The 25570-nt window shown below is 36.7% G+C and overlaps 1 protein-coding gene across 3 annotated transcripts in view; it reads left to right on the forward strand.

The window, feature by feature from the left end:
• LOC123557400 (uncharacterized) overlaps positions 1 to 25570 on the forward strand; it is a 124123-nt gene that overhangs the window by 29972 nt on the left and 68581 nt on the right. For all 3 annotated transcript variants that reach the window (XM_045348846.2, XM_045348847.2, XM_045348848.2), the window contains 4 exons: positions 4999 to 5073; positions 5647 to 5738; positions 6790 to 6863; positions 14049 to 14110. In XM_045348846.2, coding sequence (XP_045204781.2) covers positions 4999 to 5073; positions 5647 to 5738; positions 6790 to 6863; positions 14049 to 14110 — 303 coding nt within the window. The remainder of the gene's footprint in view (positions 1 to 4998; positions 5074 to 5646; positions 5739 to 6789; positions 6864 to 14048; positions 14111 to 25570) is intronic.

Here is a 25570-nt window from a genome sequence, read left to right on the forward strand (position 1 = left end):
TCACATGCAGGAGAAAGCAAGTAAACAAATTCAAAAACATGCTAGAACAAGATGTCATTCAACCATCTTCTTCGAGTCCTTGGGATAAGTGGAATTGTTATGGTAGAAAAGAAAGACGGCGCCAAGAGGCTTTGCATAGACTATGGAAAACTAAATGATGTCACTCTAAAATACGCGTATCCGATACTTCGCATAGACGATTCATTAGATCAGTTGTCCGAGGCCACCTGGTTTTCGTGTTTAGACTTGAATAGCGGTACTGGCAGCTAGAGGGAGATCCTAAAGATAGAGAGAAAACGGCTTTGATATCCATCATTTAGACGACATAATAGTGACAGGAAAAACATTTTCAGACATGGTTCAAAATTTGGATAAGGTCTTCACACGACTGGGAAAACCTGGTTTAAAATTAAAACCAAGAAAATGCCAAATCTTTGCTAGTGAAGTTGAGTATCTAGGTTATATTATCTCGAAAGAAGGAATCAAGACGGACCCCAAAAAGATTGAAGCCGTAAAAAATTGGCCTCAACCCACTACTCTTAAAGAGGTGCGGTCATTTCTAAGTTTCTGTTCCTATTATCGTCGGTTCATTGAGAAATTTTCTGAACTTGCAAAACCTCTTCACAAGCTTTCCGAAAAAGGTCAAAAGTTTTTATGGTCAAAGAGGTGTAAACAAGCATTCCTATCTTTAAAACAAAAGTTGATTGATGCTCAAGTGCTCAATCATCCAGACTTCACTAAGCCATTTATTTTATATACTGATGCTAGTGATCAAGCCATAGCTGATGTCCTTTCTCAAAACATTGATGGAATCGAACGTGTTGTAGCATATGCAAGCAGAACTCTCACCAAACAAGAACGAAGATACTGCGTTACAAGAAAAAAAAAAACTTCTTGCTTTGGTCCATTTTGTAAAGTTCTTTAAACACTATTTACATGGTAAAAAGTTCTTGACCAGAACAGATCATGGTAGTCTAAGGTGGCTGATGAATTAAAAAAATCCAGAAGGCCAAATTGCCCGGTGGCTGGAAATCCTATCCTCATTCCAGTTCGACATAAAACTTCGTCCAGGTACAAGATATGGTAATGCCGACGGACTTAGTAGAATACATTGTGGGCAGTGTGGCCGAACAGAACTAGAAGAAGGCCATATTCGATCAGTCACTGTAGAGTCACATACCCCTCCTGACATCGAATAGCTTGTTGAATCCCAGGACTCGAATAGGGACATAAGTGTTATGAAAGAATGGGTTATGATGGCCAAAAACCAACTGCTGCAGACATTTCAAGCGAAAGTTACTTCCTTAAAACCCTCTATGGTCAGTACCCTTTCTTCAGAGTAGAAAATAACTTGTTGAGCCGTGAATGGAAAGATTACGAAACAAACACACAGTACAGTCAAGTCGTAATTCCGTTGAAATTACGCAGAACAATTCTGAGGTTTTCACATGATCTTAATACCGCAGCACACCTAGGTATTATGAAGACATTCGAACGAATACGTGACAAGTATTTTTGCCAGGGATGGGGAATTACCAGTAACTGAGAGAGGCAATAAGTATATAGTAGTTATTTCATGCTATTATAGGAAATGGACAGAGAGTTTCCCAATGCCAAACATGGAGGCTTCGGCAATTGCAAAACTATTAGTCGAAGAAGTCATTGCCAGGTTTGGTGTGCCCAGCAAAATTCATTTCTACCAAGGAAAATAATTTGAGAGCGGTCTTTTCAAAGAAATGTGCTTAGTTTTGAACAAAAGACCAGAACTACGGCGTATCATCCTCAAAGCAACGGAATGGTCGAGAGATTTAACAAAACACTTCCAAGGGTGCTTAGCATGTTTGTTGGACGAAAATCACACCAATTGGGATGAACATCTCCCGTATGTCATGATGGCCTATTGGGCATCTGTTCATGAGACTACCAACTATTCCTCTAATATGTTAATGTTAGGTCGTGAAACGACAACTCCACTTGACCTAATGTTTGAAATGTCCCTGACTATGAAATCCATTCCTGTAAATCAGTGGGTGTAGGAATTACAAGAGACAATTGAAAATAGCCACAAAGTAGTTAGGGAAAATACTGGTAGGTCAATGAGTAGACAAAAATCGTATAGAGACACTAGAGTTTCATATGAGAAGTTTGAGATAGAAGATTTAGTTTATGTTTTTTTCCCTTGTAAAAAAGGTAGGCTGCTCTTTAAAATTTACCTCATTCTGGAGAGATCCATTCAAGGTGAGTGAAAAAATTTCTGATGTTCTTTACAAAGTTAATTGTGGCAGAGCAGGCGTTACGCAGGTCATACATTGTGACAGAATGCAGAAAGCAAGGACACAGAATTTACGAGGTGAGAATGAAATTGAATCTGAGGAAATACAAGAAGATACAATTGATGCAGAAATAATCAATAATGAGTCTAGCATACAGGTAAATGATGAAGAAATGCAAAATAAAGATATAAGTAGTGAAAGGAGAAGAAATAAGCCATTCTGGCATAGGGATTACATATTTATATGAAGTTAAAGTTAAAACTTTGATTTGGTGATGCCAAGAAATTGAGATTTTGACAGTTTATGATGTTTCGTTAATAACTAAATGTTACGCACTTTTTGTTGAAAAAAACCCTAATGATATATGTATAGTCATGTCAGATTAAAACATTATGTTTCGTTTTGTAAAAAGCAATCGTTAAATAACTATAAAAAGTTTTTGTATGGTGAAGTTTAGTGAGACAGGTTTTAAGTAAAAGCCTTTGATATTTTGTCTTGTCCTTTTAATTTGTTTAGTCGAACGTAATGTTATAAGGGCATGCGAGACGCATGTACCCGGAGGAGTGGGTAGTGTGACAAAATGCCCCTAATAAAATCGTTTCTTAAAATTGCTGCATTTTAACGAAACTGCTTTCGATAGGTGCTACATAGTTCTTTCCCCTTTTGTTATGCTGTTCAGTCACTTACCGTACGTATTTGAAGTAAATTAAAGCATTGATTGCATTCATATCATTTATAATTCTTCTGTTCATGATGCACTTTCGTTGTTTAAAGCTTTGTTTTAATAGGTATTAATAAACGCTTATTGTTTGCATATATATATGTACACGTATAATCAGTCAATGTCAGGACGGCGTTCTTTGAAATGAATGTAAGTATTTTATCCAATCAGTGGACATTTTACATAGTTATGTTTAGTAGTCCTACGCATTTCCTAGAGGAACTTCCATTGGATAAGTAAGTTGGCGCATGCGCAGATCAAGAAGCAAGTTAAAGGACTTTGCTTCACTGTAGATGACTCTCAGTTCGCATTTGGTGTTCGAAGGAGATACATCGATAATAATTAATTATTTGATTAATTATTTGTTGCACTAGTCAAGCTGATACTTTGGGACGACAGTGCCAAGTAGACAATTTTAAAGCAAAAGAAAGGCATTCTTTAGCTAGATATATTGAAAGGCAATGGAGGCCCGGGTCGCAGTACTCTATTGGCATTTTAAGAGTCTTTTGTGGCTTATTATACTAGCTGCACCGGGACTTTAGGCTGATATTTCTACAAAGAACAGATAAGGGCATTCTGTGTCTTTATTGGTCATAGAAGCCTGGGTCGTGGCATTCTGTTGGTTATTTTATACATTTTAGTTATTGGCATTTCAAGTATCTTCTTTAATTATTTTCTGAGTACGTTTTAAGGTACTTTCATTTTAGTGTTATTGCATTCTGATACTTTTTCTTGTCTTTTTATGATATTAGTGTATTTTTACCTAGACCGCTCGGATAAATAATAGCGCCCACCGAAATTTGTTACAAGAGCATTATCCGACAGCTGACACCACTGCGATAATACTCAAGTTTGCCGATAGATTTACCCGACAGGTGACACCACCCCTATATTACTCCAGTTTGCTGATAGAATTATCCGACAGATGACACCACTGTTATATTGCTTCAGTTTGCTGATAGAATTACCTGAAATGTGACACCAGTGTACTATTACTTCAGTTTGCTGTTAGAATTACCCGGCAGGTGACACCACTGTTATATTACTCCAGTTTGCTAATAGAATTATCTGACAGGTGACACCACTGTAATATCCAGTTTGTTGATAGAATTACCTGACATGAGATAACAGTGTAATGTCACTCCAGTTTGCTGTCAGAATTACCTGACAGGTGACACTACTGTAATGTTACTCCAGTTTGCTGATAGAATTACCTGAAATGTGACACCAGTGTACTATTACTCCAGATTGCTGTTAGAATTACCTGGCATGCGACACCAGTGTTATATTACTCCAGCTTGCTGTTAGAGATATCTAATAGATGACACCACTGCAATATCCAATTTGCTGATAGAACTACCTGACATGGGACACTAGTGTAATATTACTCCAGTTTGTTGTTAGAATTACCTGACATGTGACACCAATGTAATATTATTCCAGTTTGCTGTTAAAATTAACTGACATCTGACACGAGTGTAATATTACTCCAGTTTGCTGATAGAATTACCTGACATGTGACACCAGTGTAATATTATTCCAGTTTGCTGTTAATTACCTGATATGTGACACCAGTGTAATATTACTCCAGTAGACTGATAGAATAACCTGACAGGTGACACCACTGTTATATTACTTCAGTTTTGCTACTAGGATTACCTGGCATGTGACACCAGTGTAATATTGCTCTAGTTTACTATAGAAATACCTGTCAGGAGACGCCACTGTGATATTACTGTAATTTGCTGTCGGGATTAGCTGTCAGTTGATAATTATAAAATAGTATTCCAGTTGGCTGACGGTATTAAATACCATAATATTACATAAATTTGCTGATAACCTTACCAGACAGATGATCACTATGATATTACTCGTATTTGCTGATGCGATAACCGGACAGATGATAACACTATACTCCAACAAACTGACAGATGTTAGTCTAATTCGCTGATGGGAATACTTGACAGATGGTAAGATTACAATCTTATTCTCATTTACCGACAGGATTACCTGACAGATGAAATCAGGAGTATCATGAAGCAAAGGCCGGGAACTAGATCAGAGGACCAAATTGTTGAAGTATAACATTTTTGTTTTAAATAGAAATGCAGTATAAAGTATACGAAGGTTAAGCAATCTGCATGATTTGTTGTCTTAATAGGGAAAGCATGATTTTACTTGTTTCCGTTAATTAATTGCACGGATATAAGTTCTGTCATTGTTCATTGATTATCCATATGAGGAGGCCATCCAGCTGGCTTAAGGATTACGGTGGTTCTACCCAGGTGCCCGCTTGTGATGAAATAATGCACGGAGGGGCACCTGGGGTCTTCCTCCAACATCAAAGCTGGAATGTCGCCATATGACCTATAACTATGTCGGTGTGACGTTAACCCAACACACATTGTATGTTTACGGAGAGAGGGCTGAGCGGGAAACTGTTATAACTGCATATAAACGAAGAACAAGATACAATAGTTTCGCGCTCAGCCCATGAGATGTATATCTGTATGCCCGCATATGTGTTCTTTCCTATGACGATTGGGGAAAGTCACTTCTGGAATAATACTTTTGCTCGATTTGTAGACTTGGGTTATACTTAGAAGAGCATTTTGTAAACACTGATTTATACTTTTTTGCCATATGTTTTAGGTCGTCCGGTGCATGAAAAGTATAAGTAAAGCGTTCAATGAATACCCACTGTCAATACAGAAACAGATCTGTCAGAGAGCGTTTTATGATCAGTACGTATAACAAGAACTTAGTACTAATTCATATTGTTAATTGTTACTTCCTGTCTTTGATGGGACTTTTCCAAAAGTTTGACCTGCTTTTTAAAATGAGTTAGCTTTTTTTCTAAGAAAAATATGCCCACCTCTATCTCAAGGTGGCCAACCCACGTGACATTTGGATACCGTCCACACGGAGAAACGTTTCGATTCCGGTAACATTTTGCCTATATTTTCCTTATTATTTGATGGATTTTCATAAAATAAAGTGTGTCGAAGACAACAAAATGAGTACATGTACTTTTCTCCGCACAAAGCATCTGCCATCAATTCTCATGCAGTACTTTTCTCATACATTTCGCCCATCTGCTTTTCGTGGACTAATTGTGTAGATAACGTACACGCTTTTCGCTGTTCGGAAAACAAGTAATAAGGAAAATATAGGTAAAATGTTACTTGAATTGGTATTTTCTGCGTGTGTACGGTATCCAAAATTCACGTGGGTTTGCCAGCCTGTATCTCTCTATATAATATTTATCGCCAGCCGACATTCAGCTCGACACCCGGCAAAAATGGACATCCTGTAGAGGCATTTACTACGATCGTAAAACTCAAGTTGTTTCCTACAAATAAACAATATTGCAGGAATCGTTCACAGGTTGAAAGTGTGGATGGAAATATCTGGCTGGATGGAAACTGTTTAGGTGGTAACGAGGCTCTGCCGGGTTTTCCACAAAACAGTTACCCGAGCGCTTCCGAGAGCCAGTTATTTCCATCTGCGCCTTCAACTAGTGATATATTTTTTTCTTGCATGCCTTATACATCAATTAATAGAAGACATAAAGTAAATGAATGCAGCACTATTCTATATTCATTCATAAATTACAGCACGTGGGTAATCTTACACGACGGCTTTTTCCAGCTCTGGCAAAAACACGGGGAAACCCTTTCCGGCATGCAAGAAAACGCACAGTATGTACAGCAGAGGAAATCATTGTTTTTATACAAAACTTGTAAACCGAAATAAGTTTGATCTCCGCTTAGTTCGTAATCATTGTCATTCCAGGTATCGGCGGAATCGTGTAATTCTCCGCAGAGGTTTGGCCCCAGACGGCATTTACTTCCTGCTATCCGGAGAATGTAAGTGTCCCATGTTAACTGCCTGTTGTCCGGAAAATGTAAGTGCCCATGTTAACTTCTTCTTGTCCGGAAAATGTAAGTGTCATTTGTTAACTGCCTGTTGTCCGGAGAATGTAAGTGTACCATGTTAACTGCCTGTTGTTCGGAGAATGTAAGTGTCCCATGTTAACTGCCTGTTGTCCGGAGAATGTAAGTGTCACATGTTAACTGCCTGTTGTCCGGAGAATGTAAGTGTCACATGTTAACTGCCTGTTGTCCGGAGAATGTAAGTGTCCCATGTGAACTGCCTGTTGTCCGGAGAATGTGTCACATGTTAACTGCCAGTTGTCAGAACAATGTAAGTGTCCATGTTAACTTCTTGTTGTCCAGAGAGTGTAAGTGTCCCATGTTTACTTCCTTTCATCCGGAGAATGTAAGTTTCACATGTTAACTGCCTGTTGTCCGAACAATGTAAGTGTCCGTGTTAACTTCTTGTTGTCCAGAGAACGTAAGTGTCCCATGTTTACTTCCTGTCATCCGGAGAATGTAAGTGTCCCATGTTTACTTCCTGTTGTCCGAAGAATGTAAGTGTCCAATGTTTACTTTCTATTTTCCGGAGAAGGCAAGTAGATGTTTACTTCCTGTAGTCAGTAGAATGTAAGTGCATGTTTACTTTCTGTCATCCGGTGAATGTGAGTGTCCCATGTTTACTTCCTGTTGTCCTGTGAATGTAAGTGTCCCATATTTACTTACTGTTGTCCGAAGAATGTATGTGTCCCATGTTGACTTACTGTTGTCCGGAGAAAGCAAGTGTCCCATGTTTACTTAATGTTGTCCGAAGAATGTATGTGTCCCATGTTAAATTCCTGTCATCCGGAGAATGTAAGTGTCCCATGTTTACTAACTGTTGTCCGGAGAATGTAAGTGTCGCCCATTTACTTCCTATCGTCAGAAGAATGTAAGTGGCTAATGTTAACTTCCAATTGTCCACCAGAGATTGTCCGTGTTTACTTCCTGTTGTCCTGTGAATGTAAGTGTCCCATGATAACTTAATGTAAATGTCCCATGTTAACTTTCTGTTTCCCGGAGAATATAAATATCACATGTTAACTTCCTGTTGTCCAGAGAATGTAAATGTCCCATGTTAACATCCTGTTGTCCAGAGAATATAAATGTCCCATGTTTACTTCCTGTAGTCCAGAGAATGTAAATGTCCCATGTTAACTTCCTGTTGTCCGAAGAATCTTAATGTTCCATGTTTACTTCCTGTTGTCCGGAAAATGTAAATGTTCCATGTTAACTTACTGTTGTCCAAAGAATGTTAATGTCCCATGTTTACTTTAAGTTGTCCGGAGAATGTAAGTGCATGTTAACTTACCGTTGTCTGAAAAATATAAGTGTCTCATGTTTACTTCCTGTAGTCTGGTGAAAGTAAGTGCATGTTTACTTTCTTTTGTGCGGAGAATGTAAGTGTCGCATGTTAACTTCATGTTGTCCGGATAATGTAAGTGTCCACTGTTAACTTCCTGTTGTCATGAGAATGTAAGTACATGTTAACTTACTGTTGTCTGAAGAATGTAAGTGTCCCGTGTTTACATCCTGCTATCCGGAGAATGTAAGTGTCCCATGTTAACTTCCTGTTGTCCGTGGAATGTAAGTGCCCCTTAACTTACTGTTGTCTGAAGAATGTAAGTGTCCCATGTTAACTTCCTGTTGTCCGGAAAATGTAACAGCATGTTACCTTACTGTTGTCTGAAGAATGTTATTGTCCCTTGTTTACTTCCTGTAGTCGGGTGAATGTAAGTGCATGTTTACTTTCTGTTATGCTGAGATTGTAAGTGTCCCATGTTAACGTCCTGTTGTCCGGAGAATGTAAGCGCATGTTAACATACTGTTGTCTGAAGAATATAAGTGTCCCATCTGTTGTCCGGAGAATGTAAGTGCATGCTAACTTACTGTTGTCTGAAGAATGTAAGTGTCCCATGTTAATTTACTGTTGTCCGGAAAATGTAAGTGTCCCATGTTTACTTCCTGTTGTCCGGAATATGAAAATGTCCCATGTTTACTTCTTGTTGTCCAGAAAATGTAAATGTCCCATGTTAACTACTTGTTGTCCGGTGTATGTAAATGTCCTATTTTTTATTTCTGTTGTCTGGAGAATGTAAATGTCCTAGTTAAATTCCTGTTAGGACGTTTTTTCATGAATTTCTTACATCTTGACACAAGTTAGCTAATAGCTGTAACATCACATTTAGTTATAGTTTTATATATATTTTGAAATATCACGTTTTTATGTAAACGTACACATTTTTGAAAATATGATATTCATATGTAAATTGTAGCTCAAATCCGGAGAATGTAAATGTCCCATGTTAACTTCCTGTTGTCCGAAGAATGTAAGTGTCCCATTTTTACTTCCCGTAGTCCGGAGAATGTAAATGTCCCATGTTAACTTCCTACTGTCCGGATAATGTAAATGTCCCATGTTTACTTCCTGTTGTCCGGAGAATATAAGTGTCCATGTTTACTTCCTGTTGCCCGGAGAATGTTAGTGTCCCATGTTAACTTTCTGTTGTCTGGAGAATGTGAATGTCCCATATATCCTGTTGTCCGGATAATGTAAATGTACCATGTTAACTTCCTGTTGTCTGGAGTATGTAAGTGTCCTATGTTAACATCCTGTTGTCTGAAGAATGGAAATGTCCCATGTGATCTTCCTGTTTTCAGGTGAATTTAAATGTCCAATGTTTACTTCCTGTTGTCCGAAGAATGTAAGTGTCCCATTTTTACTTCCTGTAGTCCGGAGAATGTAAATGTCCCATGTCAACTTCCTATTGTCCGGAGAATGTAAATGTCCCATGTTTACTTCCTGTTGTCCGGAGAATATAAGTGTCCATGTTTACTTCCTGTTGCCCGGAGAATGTTAGTGTCCCATGTTAACTTTCTGTTGTCTGGAGAATGTGAATGTCCCATGTTTACTTCCTGTTGTCCGGATAATGTAAATATACCATGTTAACTTCCTGTTTTCTGGTGTATGTAAGTGTCCTATGTTAACATCCTGTTGTCTGAAGAATGGAAATGTTCTATGTTATCTTCCTGTTTTCAGGTGAATTTAAATGTCCAATGTTTACTTCCTGTAGTCCGGAGAATGTAAACGTCCAATGTTTACTTCCTGTTGTCCGGAGAATGTAAATGTCCCATGTTTACTTCCTGTTGTCCGGAGAATGTTATTGTCCCATGTTAACTTCCTGTTGTCTGAAGAATGTAAATATCCCATGTTTACTTCCTGTTGTCCGGAGAATGTAAATGTCCCATGTTAACTTCCTGTTGTCCGGAGTATGTAAGTGTCCTATGTTAACTGCCATGTTGTCTGAAGAATGTAAATGTCCCATGTTTACTTCCTGTTGTCCGGAGTATGTAAGTGTCCTATGTTAACTTCCATTTGTCTGAAGAATGTAAATGTCCCATGTTTACTTCCTGTTGTCCGGAGTATGTAAGTGTCCTATGTTAACTTCCTGTTGTTTGAAGAATGTAAATGTCCCATGTCAACTTTCTGTTGTCCGGAGAATGTAAATGTCCCATGTTTACTTCCTGTTGTCCGGAGGATGTAAATGTCCCATGTTTACTTCCTGTTGTCCGGAGAATGTTATTGTCCCATGTTAACTTCCTGTTGTCTGAAGAATGTAAATGTCCCATGTTTACTTCCTGTCGTCCGGAGAATGTAAATGTCCCATGTTAATTTCCTGTTGTTTGAAGAATGTAAATGTCCCATGTTAACTTTCTGTTGTCCGGAGAATGTAAATGTCCCATGTTTACTTCCTGTCATCCGGAGTATGTAAGTGTCCTATGTTAACTTCCTGTTGTCTGAAGAATGTAAATGTCTCATGTTTACTTCCTGTTGTCCGGAGTATGTAAGAGTCCTATGATAACTTCCTGTTGTTTGAAGAATGTAAATGTCCCATGTTAACTTTCTGTTGTCCGGAGTATGTAAATGTCCCATGTTTACTTCCTGTCGTCCGGAGTATGTAAGTGTCCTATGTTATCTTCCTGGTGTCTGAAGAATGTAAATGTCCCATGTTAACTTTCTGTTGTCCGGAGAATGTAAATGTCCCATGTTAACTTCCTGCTGTCCGGGATATGAAAGTGTCCTATGTTAACTTCCTGTTGTCTGAAGAATGTAAATGTCCCATGTTAACTTTCTGTTACCTGAAGAATGTAAATGTCACATGTTAACTTCCTGTTGTCTGAAGAATGTAAATGTCCCATTTTAACTTAGTGTTGTCCGGAGTATTTAAGTGTCCTATGTTAATTAACTGTTGTCAGAAGAATGTAAATGTCCCATGTTAACTTCCTGTTGTCCGGAGAATGTAAATGTCCCATGTTTACTTCCTGTTGTCCGGAGAATGTAAATGTCCCATGTTAATTTCCTGTTGTTTGAAGAATGTAAATGTCCCATGTTAACTTTCTGTTGTCCAGAGAATGTAAATGTCCCATGTTTACTTCCTGTCATGCGGAGTATGTAAGTGTCCTATGTTAACTTCCTGTTGTCTGAAGAATGTAAATGTCTCATGTTTACTTCCTGTTGTCCGGAGTATGTAAGAGTCCTATGTTAACTTCCTGTTGTTTGAAGAATGTAAATGTCCCATGTTAACTTTCTGTTGTCCGGAGAATGTAAATGTCCCATGTTTACTTACTGTCGTCCGGAGTATGTAAGTGTCCTATGTTATCTTCCTGGTGTCTGAAGAATGTAAATGTCCCATGTTAACTTTCTGTTGTCCGGAGAATGTAAATGTCCCATGTTAACTTCCTGCTGTCCGGAATATGAAAGTGTCCTATGTTAACTTCCTGTTGTCTGAAGAATGTAAATGTCCCATGTTAACTTTCTGTTACCTGAAGAATGTAAATGTCACATGTTAACTTCCTGTTGTCTGAAGAATGTAAATGTCCCATTTTAACTTAGTGTTGTCCGGAGTATTTAAGTGTCCTATGTTAATTTACTGTTGTCTGAAGAATGTAAATGTCCCATGTTAACTTCCTGTTGTCCGGAGAATGTAAATGTCCCGTGTTAACTTCCTGTTGTCCGGAGTATGTAAGTGTCCTATGTTAACTTCCTGTTGTCTGAAGAATGTAAATGTCCCATGTTAACTTTCTGTTATCTGAAGAATGTAAATGTCCCATGTTAACTTTCTGTTATCTGAAAAATGTAAATGTCCTTTGTTAACTTCCTGTTGTCTGAAGATTGTAAATGTCCCATTTTAACTTCCTGTTGTCCGGAGTATGTAAGTGTCCTATGTTAACTTCCTGTTGTCTGAAGAATGTAAATGTCCCAAGTTAACTTTCTGTTGTCCTGAGAATGTAAATGTCCCATGTTAACCTCCTGTTGTCCGTAGTATGTAAGTGTCCTATGTTAACTTCCTGTTGTCTGAAGAAGGTAAATGTCCCATGTTAACTTTCTGTTATCTGAAGAATGTAAATGTCCTATGTTAACTTCCTGTTGTCTGAAGAATATAAATGTCCCATGTTAACTTCCTGTTGTCCGGAGTATGTAACTGTCTTATGTTAACTTCCTGTTGTCTGAAGAATGTAAATGTCCTATGTTAACTTCCTGTTGTCCGGAGAATGTAAATGTCCCATGTTAACTTCCTGTTGTCCGGATTATGTAAGTGTCCCATGTTAACTGCCTGTTGTCTGAAGGATGTAAATGTCCCATGTTAACTTATGTTATCTGAAAAATGTAAATGCCCCATGTTAACTTTCTGTTATCTGAAGAATGTAAATGTCCTATGTTAACTTCCTGTTGTCTGAAGAATGTAAATGTCCCATGTTAACTTCCTGTTGTCCGGAGTATGTAAGTGTCCTATGTTAACTTCCTGTTGTCTGAAGAATGTAAATGTTCCATGTTTACTTCCTGTTGTCCGGAGAATGTAAGTGTCCCATGTTAACTTCCTGTTGTCCGGAGTATGTAAGTGTCCTATGTTAACTTCCTGTTGTCTGAAGAATGTAAATGTCCCATGTTAACTTCTTGTTTTCCGGTGAATGTAAGTGCATGTTTACTTTCTTTTGTCCGGAGAATGTAAGTGTCTCACGTTATCATCATCATACTGACCGAGTGTTAAATGTCACTAGTTTGAATGCTTTCGGAATTGGTAAAATAGAATTAAAAGTACTCTAATACATTTATCACCTGGTATTCAATTTACCCGAATTTATGTCCAGCATCTGTTTCTTCTTCTTGTTTGTGTTCTTTATACCTATGTCTTTTTTTCTTTGTTTTAAAAATAGCTCGATACCCAGTTACCTATAACCTTAAGGGTACCTACAAATCACATTGAATGAACCCCTTAATATCGTACAAAAGTACCAACAGAAATGTTTTGACATCGATACCAAGATAACTTTTGAATGACAACGTTTCTTACTGTAACTGGCCTTCAGAAATATAAAAACCTTATCTGTTGTATCAGTGGCTATATTCGAAAAATTTTCTGCGTTTAGCAAATATTACGCAATTGTTTTAATCCACGTAAAGTGAGGCGGAAAATATGGAACTTAATACGTATTTTCTCAGAACGCCAAAAAAGACAGTATTAAAGTATTAGGTCGACGTTATATTTTACTGGTAAATATCAAAAAAATGTGTTTGTGTGTCCATTAGATGAAGTAGTTGGAGGGTTGTCTGTAAGCTTGTACCCAATACCTTATACAAATGTTAATTTAAAAATATCAGGCAAAGTATTGCTGTGTGAGTTGAGTGAGATTCTGTTTCTTGGTGTAATATGATGGAGATGGATTCTTCAGTTTTTAAACTAGATCAGATAAAGTTACGAATGAGACAAAACAAAATGAAACTGTAGTGGTAAATTCTGTCTCTTCCCGCATTGTTTTGTGGTAATATAACCGCCGTTTATCGAACGCGCACTTTTATTTTTGCCTGCATAAATAGAAGTCATCAGTTATTTATAACAGATTAACGGTGAAATAAATTACCTGTAAACGGATCAATACCTCCTTTTAATTAAACGGGCTCGTCTATATAAATATTAAGGTTTGGATTATCTCTTATCAATAAAATCTGTCTATATCTATTGATAGCCATTATGTACAAAAGGACATTTATAGTCAGTGTTTTTATAAAGATATTTTAATGCTGCGTTCTAAACTAGTTAGGAATAACTCTGATAGGATTTATTGTTCTTTTTCTTGCAGTGGTGGAAAAGCCAGAAGGACGCAAACAGCCAGAGGAAATAGAAGCTGGACAGAAATTTGGGGTAAGTAAATTACTAAACTGTTCTGGGTGCTTAAAATTTTATTATGTCAAGTCAAACTCGCAACATTTACAATTTCAGTGTTAGAAACTACTCAATGTTCTGTTTTATGACTGGTAACGTCAAAACAGCAGTCATGGGGAAGAATTGATCTCGTGACCGATAGGACAAAATCAGGGGTCTAAAGGACCTGAGAATCAGCTACTGACTGATGTAGTGGAAAGAATCACGTTAAGGTGTATGGGGGCAATGATAGCTCAGAATGTTGAAGTATGTTAGGCTATTAAACTTTACTCTGATATATTTAGACGAGTACTATTCTGAAAAGTTATATTGGACAAGCTGATATATATTTACATATTGTACTGAACAATGTTAAAATAACTTCAGCTTTCATCTGTTCTTATTTTTCTTAAGTAGAAAGAACAAGCAAATTCAGTGAATTTACACCCCCTGCCAAATAAGTTGTTTTGTGAATGACAGGAGTATAGTTTGAAGATATTTCATTTCAAGATATACACAAGTTATGTACAAAAGTATCGTAAAACCGTTTGTTGGTTCTTGTTTTCTACAAATTCTAGTGGAAAAACTCTGTTCTATAGATTGCCTCAGTTGACCAAGCAAAAAACTGTATTTTATACTTCTTTGACCAAGCTTTAAATAGGTACCAGCAATGGTCGCTCAAAAGCTCTACAGAGCTTATGTTCATTGTTTCACAAAGTGGCGGTAAATAAAATATACCTTTACCTTTATAATGATCTATAATTTCATGAAGACCCATCAGTTGTTTACTTTTTGTGGAAACTATAAAGTTTATAACAATCTAAGAGCAAATTATAACTCCTCAGTTATTGAAGAAATTCTGATGTTCAGAGAAAGTAATAAAACTACAATTACGTCAATTAAAGTACTTTCAGTTTAAATATTCTTTAAGAATGATCAGCATATTCAACTGAAACACGAAACACTGACTTATTGATCATCAGAAATTCAGCTTAATTAATTAACATGAATCCAAAATCGTCTTGTAGCGAAACCTAAAAAAAAAACTAGAACAATTTAGCCTTTGTCATCAATTAAACTAAATATCACTACAACACTAACTTTTTTTGAATGAAGGAAAGTGCAAATGGGCAAAACTTTTTTATGGATGGCGTCTATAGCTATATTTGACTAATTCCAAAACGAAAGATAACTAGTACAAGAATAGCATTTAAACAACCAAAACTGTACCTACAAAAAGTCAAAATGTATTCTTTTTGACTGCAATTAAATTCTAAAAAAGAAATATTTCTTAAAATGTAAGCTAAGCTGGACAATATTTTAAACCAAAAATTCAAATAAGAAAATTGACAAAACAGAATATTGCCAACAGTACAAATAAAAGAATGGGTTTCTTTTCTTATCAATCATCATATGTCGTAACAAAAACTGACCACATGGTAACCCTGTGCCCCCACTCCCCCTCAAAACCTGCCAGCCAGTGCTCCTGTCCCGAAAAGAAGATATGCCGCCTCATCACTAATTTTTTGTAATACATTATTACTCAGGCCACACCAAATTGAAAAGTTGTTCATCTGATTTTTTTTTTAATTGAAGAGGCGAGCGAAAAAAATATTTTTTTAAACAAAACACGACCAAGCGAAGAGCGAAGAAATTTATATATATATACAGCAAAACCTGAGACAAACAGTTCAGACCACTGAATTAGGCAGTTAGAATAAAAGAAAAATACAAGATGGGGGTTGATATGACCAGAATATATGTAAAGTACATATACCTTAAATTATCACTAAAATGTATTAAAATGCAAAGTACCATAGTAAGGCCGCAAAAAATAGAAAGTTGGTAGCTAGAAAATGTAATATATTGCCTTATGCTGTAACGTTACATAATACATCAGGTTTGGTGTGACTAAAATTAATGTAGAATACAATGGTGGACCCTTAAACATAGGAGGGGTCTTCATGTGACTATTGCCATTCTCAAGATATTTTATTTCTGGTTCTTTGGTTTTCTGAAACCAAACTGAAGTCAAATTAAAAGGTAATAAATAATACATTTCTTTATGTTTTCTTCATATTTCCAGTTTTGACCTATCAAGTATACTGTTCCAAACTATTAGGCACTCCAATAATTGAACAGACGTTATTGTAGTTGTGCAGTCTGTAACTTTGACCATATGGTGTTAAAATTATACGAACTTGTTTTAAAGATGACATTATTAACAAATTAAGTAAAAATCAAGGCGGTTTTCAAGAAAAATTAGGATGTTTAATGACTTCATTTATATTAAGGGAAAGTATCTTATACAGCAAAGAGAATCACATTAAATTGTACGTTTGCTTCTTGGACGCCAAGCAGGCCTTCGATAGAGTCTGGCTCTTGGACGCCAAGCAGGCCTTCGATAGAGTCTGGCATGATGCGATTCTTTTTAAACTGGTTGAAGCAAACATTGACCCGACGGCCTTTCTTTCATTTGTCAGCTTGTACACGAACATGACCAGCTGTGTCAGAAGTCACGAATTAAGGTCCTAGTGGTTCTGTGTTGGACAGGGTACGCGTCAAGGCGGGAAGAGTTCGCCTTTGCTATATCTTTTATTTATAAATGGGCTTATACAAGAATTAGAGAACAGTAATTTAGGATTCTCCATATACAATATGAATATTTCTTCACCGACAGTTGCGGATGATATGTTACTCATGTCGTATTCACAAGCTGGACTCAATGGAATGCTGCAAATCTGCCACAATTATTCACGTAGGTGGCGGTACGAGTATAATCCAGATAAATGTGGTATAATTGTTTTTAATGAAAGCAAATGTAAAAGCGATATACCAAGGCGTTGGTTTTTTGGGTAACAAACATATACTGGAAACTGAGTCCTATGTTCATCTTGGTATTAACACAGACAGTTTACTATCCAGTAAAAGTAACATATATAATGCGGGTGTTAAACTACATGGTACCCTACTCAGTATATCTAACTGTGGTTTAAATGCTGATGAGTTAAATCCATCAACGTTGTATTCCATCTATAGATCAATTGTCATACCGAAAGGGATGTATGGATGTGAACTTTGGAACAATTATGCTCCGTCTGATCTGCTGCAGCTTGAACTATCACACAGATTTTGTATCAAATATGTTCAACATCTTTCCGCAAACATAAACACTGATTTTGCTTTAAGGGCCATAGGTTCCCATCCTATTGATTGCGGAATTGATTACAGAAAGCTGCAATTTTTAGGACAGTTATATCGGCTTCCTACACAATACAATGCAAAGACTTATTTAACAAGAGACTATTCAGTTTTTATGCCCCCGAAGGGAGGCATATAGTTTTTGAACCGTCTGTCCGTCTGTCGGTCTGTCAGTCTGTCCGCAATATTCGTGTCCGGTCCATATCTTTGTCATCGATGGATGGATTTTCAAATAACTTGGCATGAATGTGTACCACAGTAAGACGACGTGTCGCGCGCAAGACCCAGGTCCGTAGCTCAAAGGTCAAGGTCACACTTAGACATTAAAGGATAGTGCATTGATGGGCGTGTCCGGTCCATATCTTTGTCATCGATGGATGGATTTTCAAATAACTTGGCATGAATGTGTACCACAGTAAGACGACGTGTCGCGCGCAAGACCCAGGTCCGTAGTTCAAAGGTCAAGGTCACACTTAGACATTAAAGGATAGTGCATTGATGGGCGTGTCCGGTCCATATCTTTGTCATCGATGGATGGATTTTCAAATAACTTGGCATGAATGTGTACCACAGTAAGACGACGTGTCGCGCGCAAGACCCAGGTCCGTAGCTCAAAGGTCAAGGTCACACTTAGACGTTAAAGGTCATTTTTCATGATAGTGCATTGATGGGCGTGTCCGGTCCATATCTTTGTCATTCATGCATGGATTTTAAAATAACTACGCATGAATATGTGACTCAGTAAGACGACGTGTCGCGCGCAAGACCTAGCTCCGTAGGTCAAAGGTCCTAAACTCTAACATCGGCCATAACTACTCATTCAAAGTGCCATCGGGGGCATATGTCATCCTATGGAGACAGCTCTTGTTTAAATTGTGATATGCAAATGCATGGATTTGTACCAGATATATATAAGATATTGCAGAAGTATAATCTTTTGGATTATTTTGACAGAGTATAGTTTATCGGGTATGTTCCCAAGTAATTATCAGTGAAGAAATATATCTTCGTGCGGCAGTAACTGGTCAAAAAAATGGAATATGGTTTTATACTTGACTGCAAAATACCCTGACGTTCGGATGGAGTTAACAGTGAACATTGAAGGAAGCTGTGAGTAATGGAAATTAAGTAAGGTCAATCCGGTGTTAGCACCATATTGTACTTCTGTTGTAAATGCTATGGAACTGTTTTATTCTCGCGAATATCTACAAGTGTGTCAGAAGTGTAACATACTAGTCACTGATTTGCTAACACACAAGATATGTTTTTGTACAGGAAATAATGGCGATAGGCTTAAGCTGTGGCGGTATATTTTTCTTACGAATGGACAAGACTTTTAAACTCATTTGATTGTATCAAGCCCCAAAGAGCAAGTCAAAATCTTGTTGTTCGACCTATAACCTCTGTATTGGCAACAAATGAGCATGTTCAAAATATAAATTATTTGAGGAATATTTTAATGTTGTTGCACAATATTTTAAAGGTATTTTAATATACATGATAAACTGTGTTATGTAATAGGTAGGATGTGGTAAAATTGCACTAGTTTCTAAAACTCTTATGTTTCATTTCGGTAAGGGTTTTCATGATGCTGCTTGCAATTTTACAATTGTGTGATTGTAGCTTATAAATGACACAGGTTAATAAAGGAATTTATATTCTCTTGAGAAATAAATCTATGTTATTTTTCAGTAGGTACACAAGAGCTATAATTTCTGCTTCTATTACTCTAGTCTAGTCCATACAATATAACATGCCTCGATTAATCAATTTCACGTACGAGCAGGTCACGGGTGTGGTCGATTTTATCATTTTATATTTCAAACCGGTTTATTCCTTCACAAATAATTAAGCAGACAAGTCGATAGTTCGTGTACAAAAATACCTTCATCACATGTTTGAAGAGCTGGCGTTTTCCAGTAAAGTTGCCACAAAGAGGAGGATGCAAGAAAAATGCAGATAAGTCTTTGAACAAATTGTATTCTTTTATTTATAACGTATTTCATTAAATTAAAGATGAATGAAAAGTTACAATAATTGGCCACTAAAGCTCTTGAATACAATATTATTCTAAATATCTATATATTTATATTGGGAATGAATGAACGCATCTTTCTTTGGTCAGTTGGTTGTTGCCAATAGCAGTTGAATTCTTTGAAAGCGTAACAATCTTCACCAAACTTAAACAAAATGTGTTCGACCATAAGACCTCGGCAAAGTTCGATAATCTGCCAAATCGGCCCATGCACTTTGGAATTTTGGCCCTTGAAACTTGTTTTTTATAATCAAAGCACTGAAAGTCTGATAAGGCAGTCAGTTATAATCAAAGCACTGAAAATCTGATAAGACAGTTGTGGGAGACATGCGATTTTCTCAAAAGCATCTCTAGTTTAAGAAATATAATATCGTGGTTATTTATTTTTCGTTCTATTTATATAATTTTGATGGTATCCTCTTGATGAGGATGTTGATGGCGACGTTGTGCTATTAATCATACCTTTAAACACAAAAGTAAAATATGATGATGGTGATGATGATGATGATGGTGGTGGTGTTTATGATGATGATTATTAGTCTATGCATTTTACTTTACATTAGGCGATAATTACAGCAGTACTATATTGACCTTCCGAAACTAGAAATAGTTTAAAAAATTAATCATGCATTAAGTATATACATCAGTACAATCTTTTGCTTTGTTTTATTTCTAAGCAGGTATTGAAAGGAAATTTATTTTGGGTGATTGGTAAAGAAAACATACAGGTGGACAATAGAGATTTATGTTGTTATTTGGTAAAGTTGTTAAAATATGTTCTTGGTAGCAATACCTGAAGGTAAGTAGTCAGGTAAAAGCTATATGTTATTAAACCGTCGTCTTTGGTCTGTTTTGCTCTGCCATCTAAATCGGTTAGTGACCAAATTATCTATTTAAACGCGTGTTATCAAAAACTGTTTTGATGTGGGTGTTGTAGAAGCAGAGGATAAATTTCGATGTTATTGAAACGTTGTTATTAGTCCGTTTTGTTCTACCGTATGGGATACAGACTATACATAGGTTTGTGTCCGTAATATCTATGTTAATGCTTGTTATTAAACTGTTTTCCTGCGGCTTTTGTAAAACAGGTTGTCTATGTTGATCAAATTGATTTGAACGGCAAATGTCATACAAATTTTGCTTTTGAAATGCGACTTTGCTTATTCGGTGCTAGATGCTTTTTGTGCATGTATGTATTACGTATGAAAATATTTCGTATTATACTGCCAATGACTTAGTCGTAAGAAATTGCAATAACAATGATTCTTGAATATTGCGACAGTATGATATCTTACTGCCGCTATCTAACTAATTATTTTCTTTCACAGTGCCAAATCTAGGGTTGTACGCTTTGTGTCATTATCGTTATAATGAATCATTCATCAATAATTAAAAAAAAACCCAAAAAAACCTGTATAGTATTTCTGTTATTTAAAGATTTTAATTGGCGACATTAAACCCATTAAAATAGAAAAAATAATTTTGATATTATGTTTACTTTTATTTAGTTCCTTGTGCATGCAGCTTCTACATCCTCTTGTCATTGGCGTTGTGCTGTCGATATATGTTATCATACCAGAGCCAAGAAAGAAGAACTGTCGATTCAAACAGTACACTAAGAATAGAAGGGCAGCATGAGAGCACTTGTCGAACCATTTGGCGGATTGAATTAGAGACTTTGCTAAATCTAAACATACACTGGGAGTGGCAGGGTGGCATGACCTCGGTAGAGTTCTTTCACCTTGGACTGGTGAAAACAAATGGAAACTTTGCTAGTAGGGTAAGCAAAAACAACTATTAAGTAAAAGTATTGATCTATTCAAATATACGTAATTACATACTTGGATAATGGCTGAATTAAAAAGTACGTGTCTTATAAAGATTACCGCCTGATATATTTCGGATTAGATCCGACAAATTTGCGAGGAAAAAGTAACTGCTATATAGTGTTGATTAGGTAAAATCAAGAGAAATATTATCAAATAGAGTTGATTATAGCTTATAATGCCATCTTTGAAAGTAAATAATCCAGAAGATTTGATATTATTAAAGAAATGCATGTTTGCACGTGGCTGTTCAGTAATTAAATACATTATTCAATGTTCCTCTTAATGGGCAAATTTTATTTCATAAAATATTTGGTGGCCCTCAACACACTTTGTACTTTTCGGTATGGCATATTGTATACACGTCTATCAGCATACTTTAGGCAATCAGAGCAAAATCCATTGTCATGATGTTGAGAATTCGTTGAACAGATTGGCCTCGGATTTTCGGTAGCTGCATTTGCTAGCACAATTCGCATTCTTTCCCCTCCATTGTCTAGTATATGTGTGCTTATCATAAATAGAGCTTCAGCATCATAGCGTTGCCTATTTTTTTCTATGCATTTTGGCTAGAAATCTATCATTTCATGCTTATCATTTATGAACTTCATTCGTACAATATGCCAGATTTCATATTCTGTAATAAATATATAAAAGTCCGCTTATCCATTCATCGTATTGTTATTATGCAATAGTCGAGCGAAGTGCCTACTATATGTTAACTAGGCAATTTGCAGTAAACATTCTCTCAGTGGCTAGTCTGTCGCTTAATATCTTTCTGGATAAATAAAGAATTAATTTGAGAATAAATCTATGTATTTCAGTAGGTACACAGAGCTAATTTCTGCTATTACTCTACTAGTCAACATAAACAGCGTTATCAATTTCACGCACAGCAGTCACGTGTGTAATTTATCATTATATTCAACGGTTATTCCCCAATATAGCAACAGTCAAAGTCGTACAAATACCACCCCTCACTAACAATTTTGAAGAAAAATTCTGCTGCTGTTTTATGTATTTTCAGCGCCAATACACCAGGTCATGCTACATACTACCACGCCAGTGTATAGTGCCTTTTATGGATAGAGACAATCATTCTTCCAAGAAGTAAATAGTCCGCCGCCAAGTATATGAAGGCTTCATTACGGATTGTTTTAGAATTTGCTTATGGATATGAAAGTGTTTCATTTACGTAATTCATCGTTTTTATGCCCCCAGCATCTACTGATGCGGAAGGCATATAGTGATTGTCCTGTCCGTCCGTCCGTTCGTTCGTCCGTCTGTCCGTCCGTATGAGGTTAACCAGGTGGGACCGTTTCGTTTAGCATCGATACCTCAAACTAGAATGACTTGATACTAATGTAGATGTGGCCTGTGGCCGTTCCTCGTCTTCAGACGTCGCCTGACCTCGGTTTGACCTTGACCTTGAGCTTGACCTTGTTTTGGGCTTGGGTTGCTTTGTATCGGCAGAGATGTCACCGGGGGCATCAAGCGTTTATTGAACGCAGCTCATTGTGTATTTTTATTTTCATTTTAATTTAGTATTTATTTGAATATTTGATTTGTCTAAATGTTACGACCTGTATAATGTTCAATTTTTTCATTTAATACCAGAAAAACGAATGTAATTGGTCAAGGAAGTCGGGGGGTGGAGACACCTTTCTGTTTGCAGCATTGGATATCACTACCTCCCCCCTCCCCGTCCAAAAAAGAAAAACACTAAAAGATGAGGGTGAAAAAAAAATAAAAAGATATACAAATAGGAGTTAGGGGTTAGGCAGCCGGCTCGCAGTTTCCCGACTTCCCGTTTAAAAAGCCCTGTCATTTAAATGGAATAGACTGTGAAATTTTTAAGGTTGTGTAACAAAAGAAACTGTTCAATTTTATTCAGTTAAGAAAATATTATATTTTGTAAAGTATGATAATTTTGTAGTATCAAGTAAACACGCGGGCAGCAGCGGTCTTGTTTATTTTGCTGCAAAGTATCATCTTCTTAAGAGCCATAAAATATCATTTTAAAGACTTAAGTTTTAATTGTTAGTCGTGACGTTTGTTCTTATCATGGCCGATATATTGCTGCATAAACATAGCAAAAATATGGTCCGACAAACAGGTGCAGGAGTAGTAATATCTTTTTGGCAATTTTATTCAAATTTATACAGTAACTGCTTAAGTTTGGCGTTCGACTGGCCTTCTCTTATTACTGGTGTTAAGGGCGTGCGCTTCTTAACCGTTAGAGGGGGCCTTGACCTACATGGTCGGCCGTTCAACCAAATTCCTCGAATTGACTGTATCTTATATTAAACAGGGATTACAACTCTTCGGCCAATTGATCTTAGATCCGTCGAAAGTTGTTTATAAATGTGTACTTGTAAGTCAGTACATATTGTATATTTATATATTTGTGGATCACTTTGCTACAGACCTCTAACGCTTGGGTATGTTGAAACAGACATCACCCCCCTGTTTATGTTCTTGAGTGCCGCTTAGTGCAGTTGATTGCTTGGAGGGTTAACTATTGCGCGGCACAAGTTGCCCGATCCTCACCTTTGCATCCGTGTCTGTTGCGTACAATGTAAAATAGTTTTATAATAATGTATTCTCTTGCACTTGCGATGGATTCATATTGTTATTGTTTTAATACATTATCATGATGTTGAGAATTCGTTGAACATCTTGGCCTCGGATTTTCGGTAGCTGCATTTGCTAGCACAATCCGCATTCTTTCCCCTCCATTGTCTAGTATATGTGTGCTTATCATAAATAGAGCTTCAGCATCATAGCGTTGCCTATTTTGTTTCTATGCATTTTGGCTAGAAATCTATCATTTCATGCTTTTTCAATTTTTATGATACTTCCATCTCGTACAATATGCCATGATATTTCATTAATTTCTGTAATAATATTATAAAAATAAAAGTCACGGCCTTATCCCATTCAATCAGTATTTGTTATTTATTGTCAATAGTCAGAAGCGACAGGCTGCTCTTACTAATATATCATTTAAATCTAGGCCAATTCTCGTCATGGTTAAAGCAACATGTCTCTCAGAGTGTGGGCGAGTCTGTCGCTTCTTATATTCATGTCCTGCTGATAAAATAATGCCCTCATGTGAATGATATAAGGTGAGAACCAGTCTTTAAATAATGGCAAGAAGTCTAAACCTCTCATATTTCGTTTCGGTAAGGGGTGTAGATGATATTGCCTAGAGTCCATACATACAACATAATGGGTATTAATGTATATTGTTGAATGGTTTATATATGACTAATTATAGATAATGTTGCTCTCAATGTATGTATACACCAAGTAATATCAAGGTAAAATATTGTAAAACCGTACTTTTTCTAGGCATTCAGTGATATATGTATGAACGAAAGAAACAAAAGATCATTGAGATATATAATGTCTGTAATAGCTTTTAGAAATGTGTAAATATTTGTGTATTTCTATTTATATATGTTTCTGTATATATGTATGTGCTATGTTTTGTGTATGTAATCTTCATTATTGGAGGATAATAAATGATAATAATAATAATACATCAAACAAAATCCAACTCAACGAACCGGTAATTTATATCGTTCAACATTTGGCAACTCGTGTTTTTGTCCACTAATATTCAATGGTCAGGTCCAGCTTTATTAGGATTTTCATAAATCTTGATAATTTTAAATTAGTAATTTTCTCCACAAATGATATTACCAAGACCCTTGACTTAGAAAAAGTATTTTTGGGCTTGCTTGAATGGCAATTTCTCGATTTCTTAACTTAATGACCTTCTGGAATACAACCCACGGCAACAACCGTAAGATCCAACTCTAAATCAGTTAAACAAGTGACAAGTAATACAGACATATACAAAAACTCGTTTGTGCCCCAAACCATCCGAGACTGGAAATCATTACCGGACTCAGTTGTAACTTGTGTCAAAAACGATACATTCAAAAGTGCTCGATCGCGCGATTAACATCTTACATAAGCGCACACACACCCTCGAAAATACGTTGCTCATTAGTGAGATAATTTCGAGTACCAAAACAGACAGCTATCAAGGTAGCAGGGTACACGTCGAATTTTGGCCCCCGTCAATATTTGTTATAATTAGAACTTCGTGATTTTGGATGTCTGTAAATTAAGGTGAGAGATAATGATTGTTAATTCTTTAGAAACTCTAAACAGCCGATACATGTAAAATTCTGATGTAAGTTGTAAAACTAACTGCTGCTAGCTTTGTATGAATCGGTGAGTCACCTTGGCGCGGGAAATTCAAATCACGGAAGGGTTCCGTGCTTGTTGATTGATACTCAGGAACTTTTCCGCTATTTTGTGAAAAAAAAACGAGCTGGATGGGCCCCCATTCCGTTTATATCCTGTAGTTCAGTAGGGACTATT

The sequence above is a fragment of the Mercenaria mercenaria genome, chromosome 5, assembly GCF_021730395.1.
Source record: "Mercenaria mercenaria strain notata chromosome 5, MADL_Memer_1, whole genome shotgun sequence".
NCBI lineage: Eukaryota > Metazoa > Mollusca > Bivalvia > Venerida > Veneridae > Mercenaria > Mercenaria mercenaria.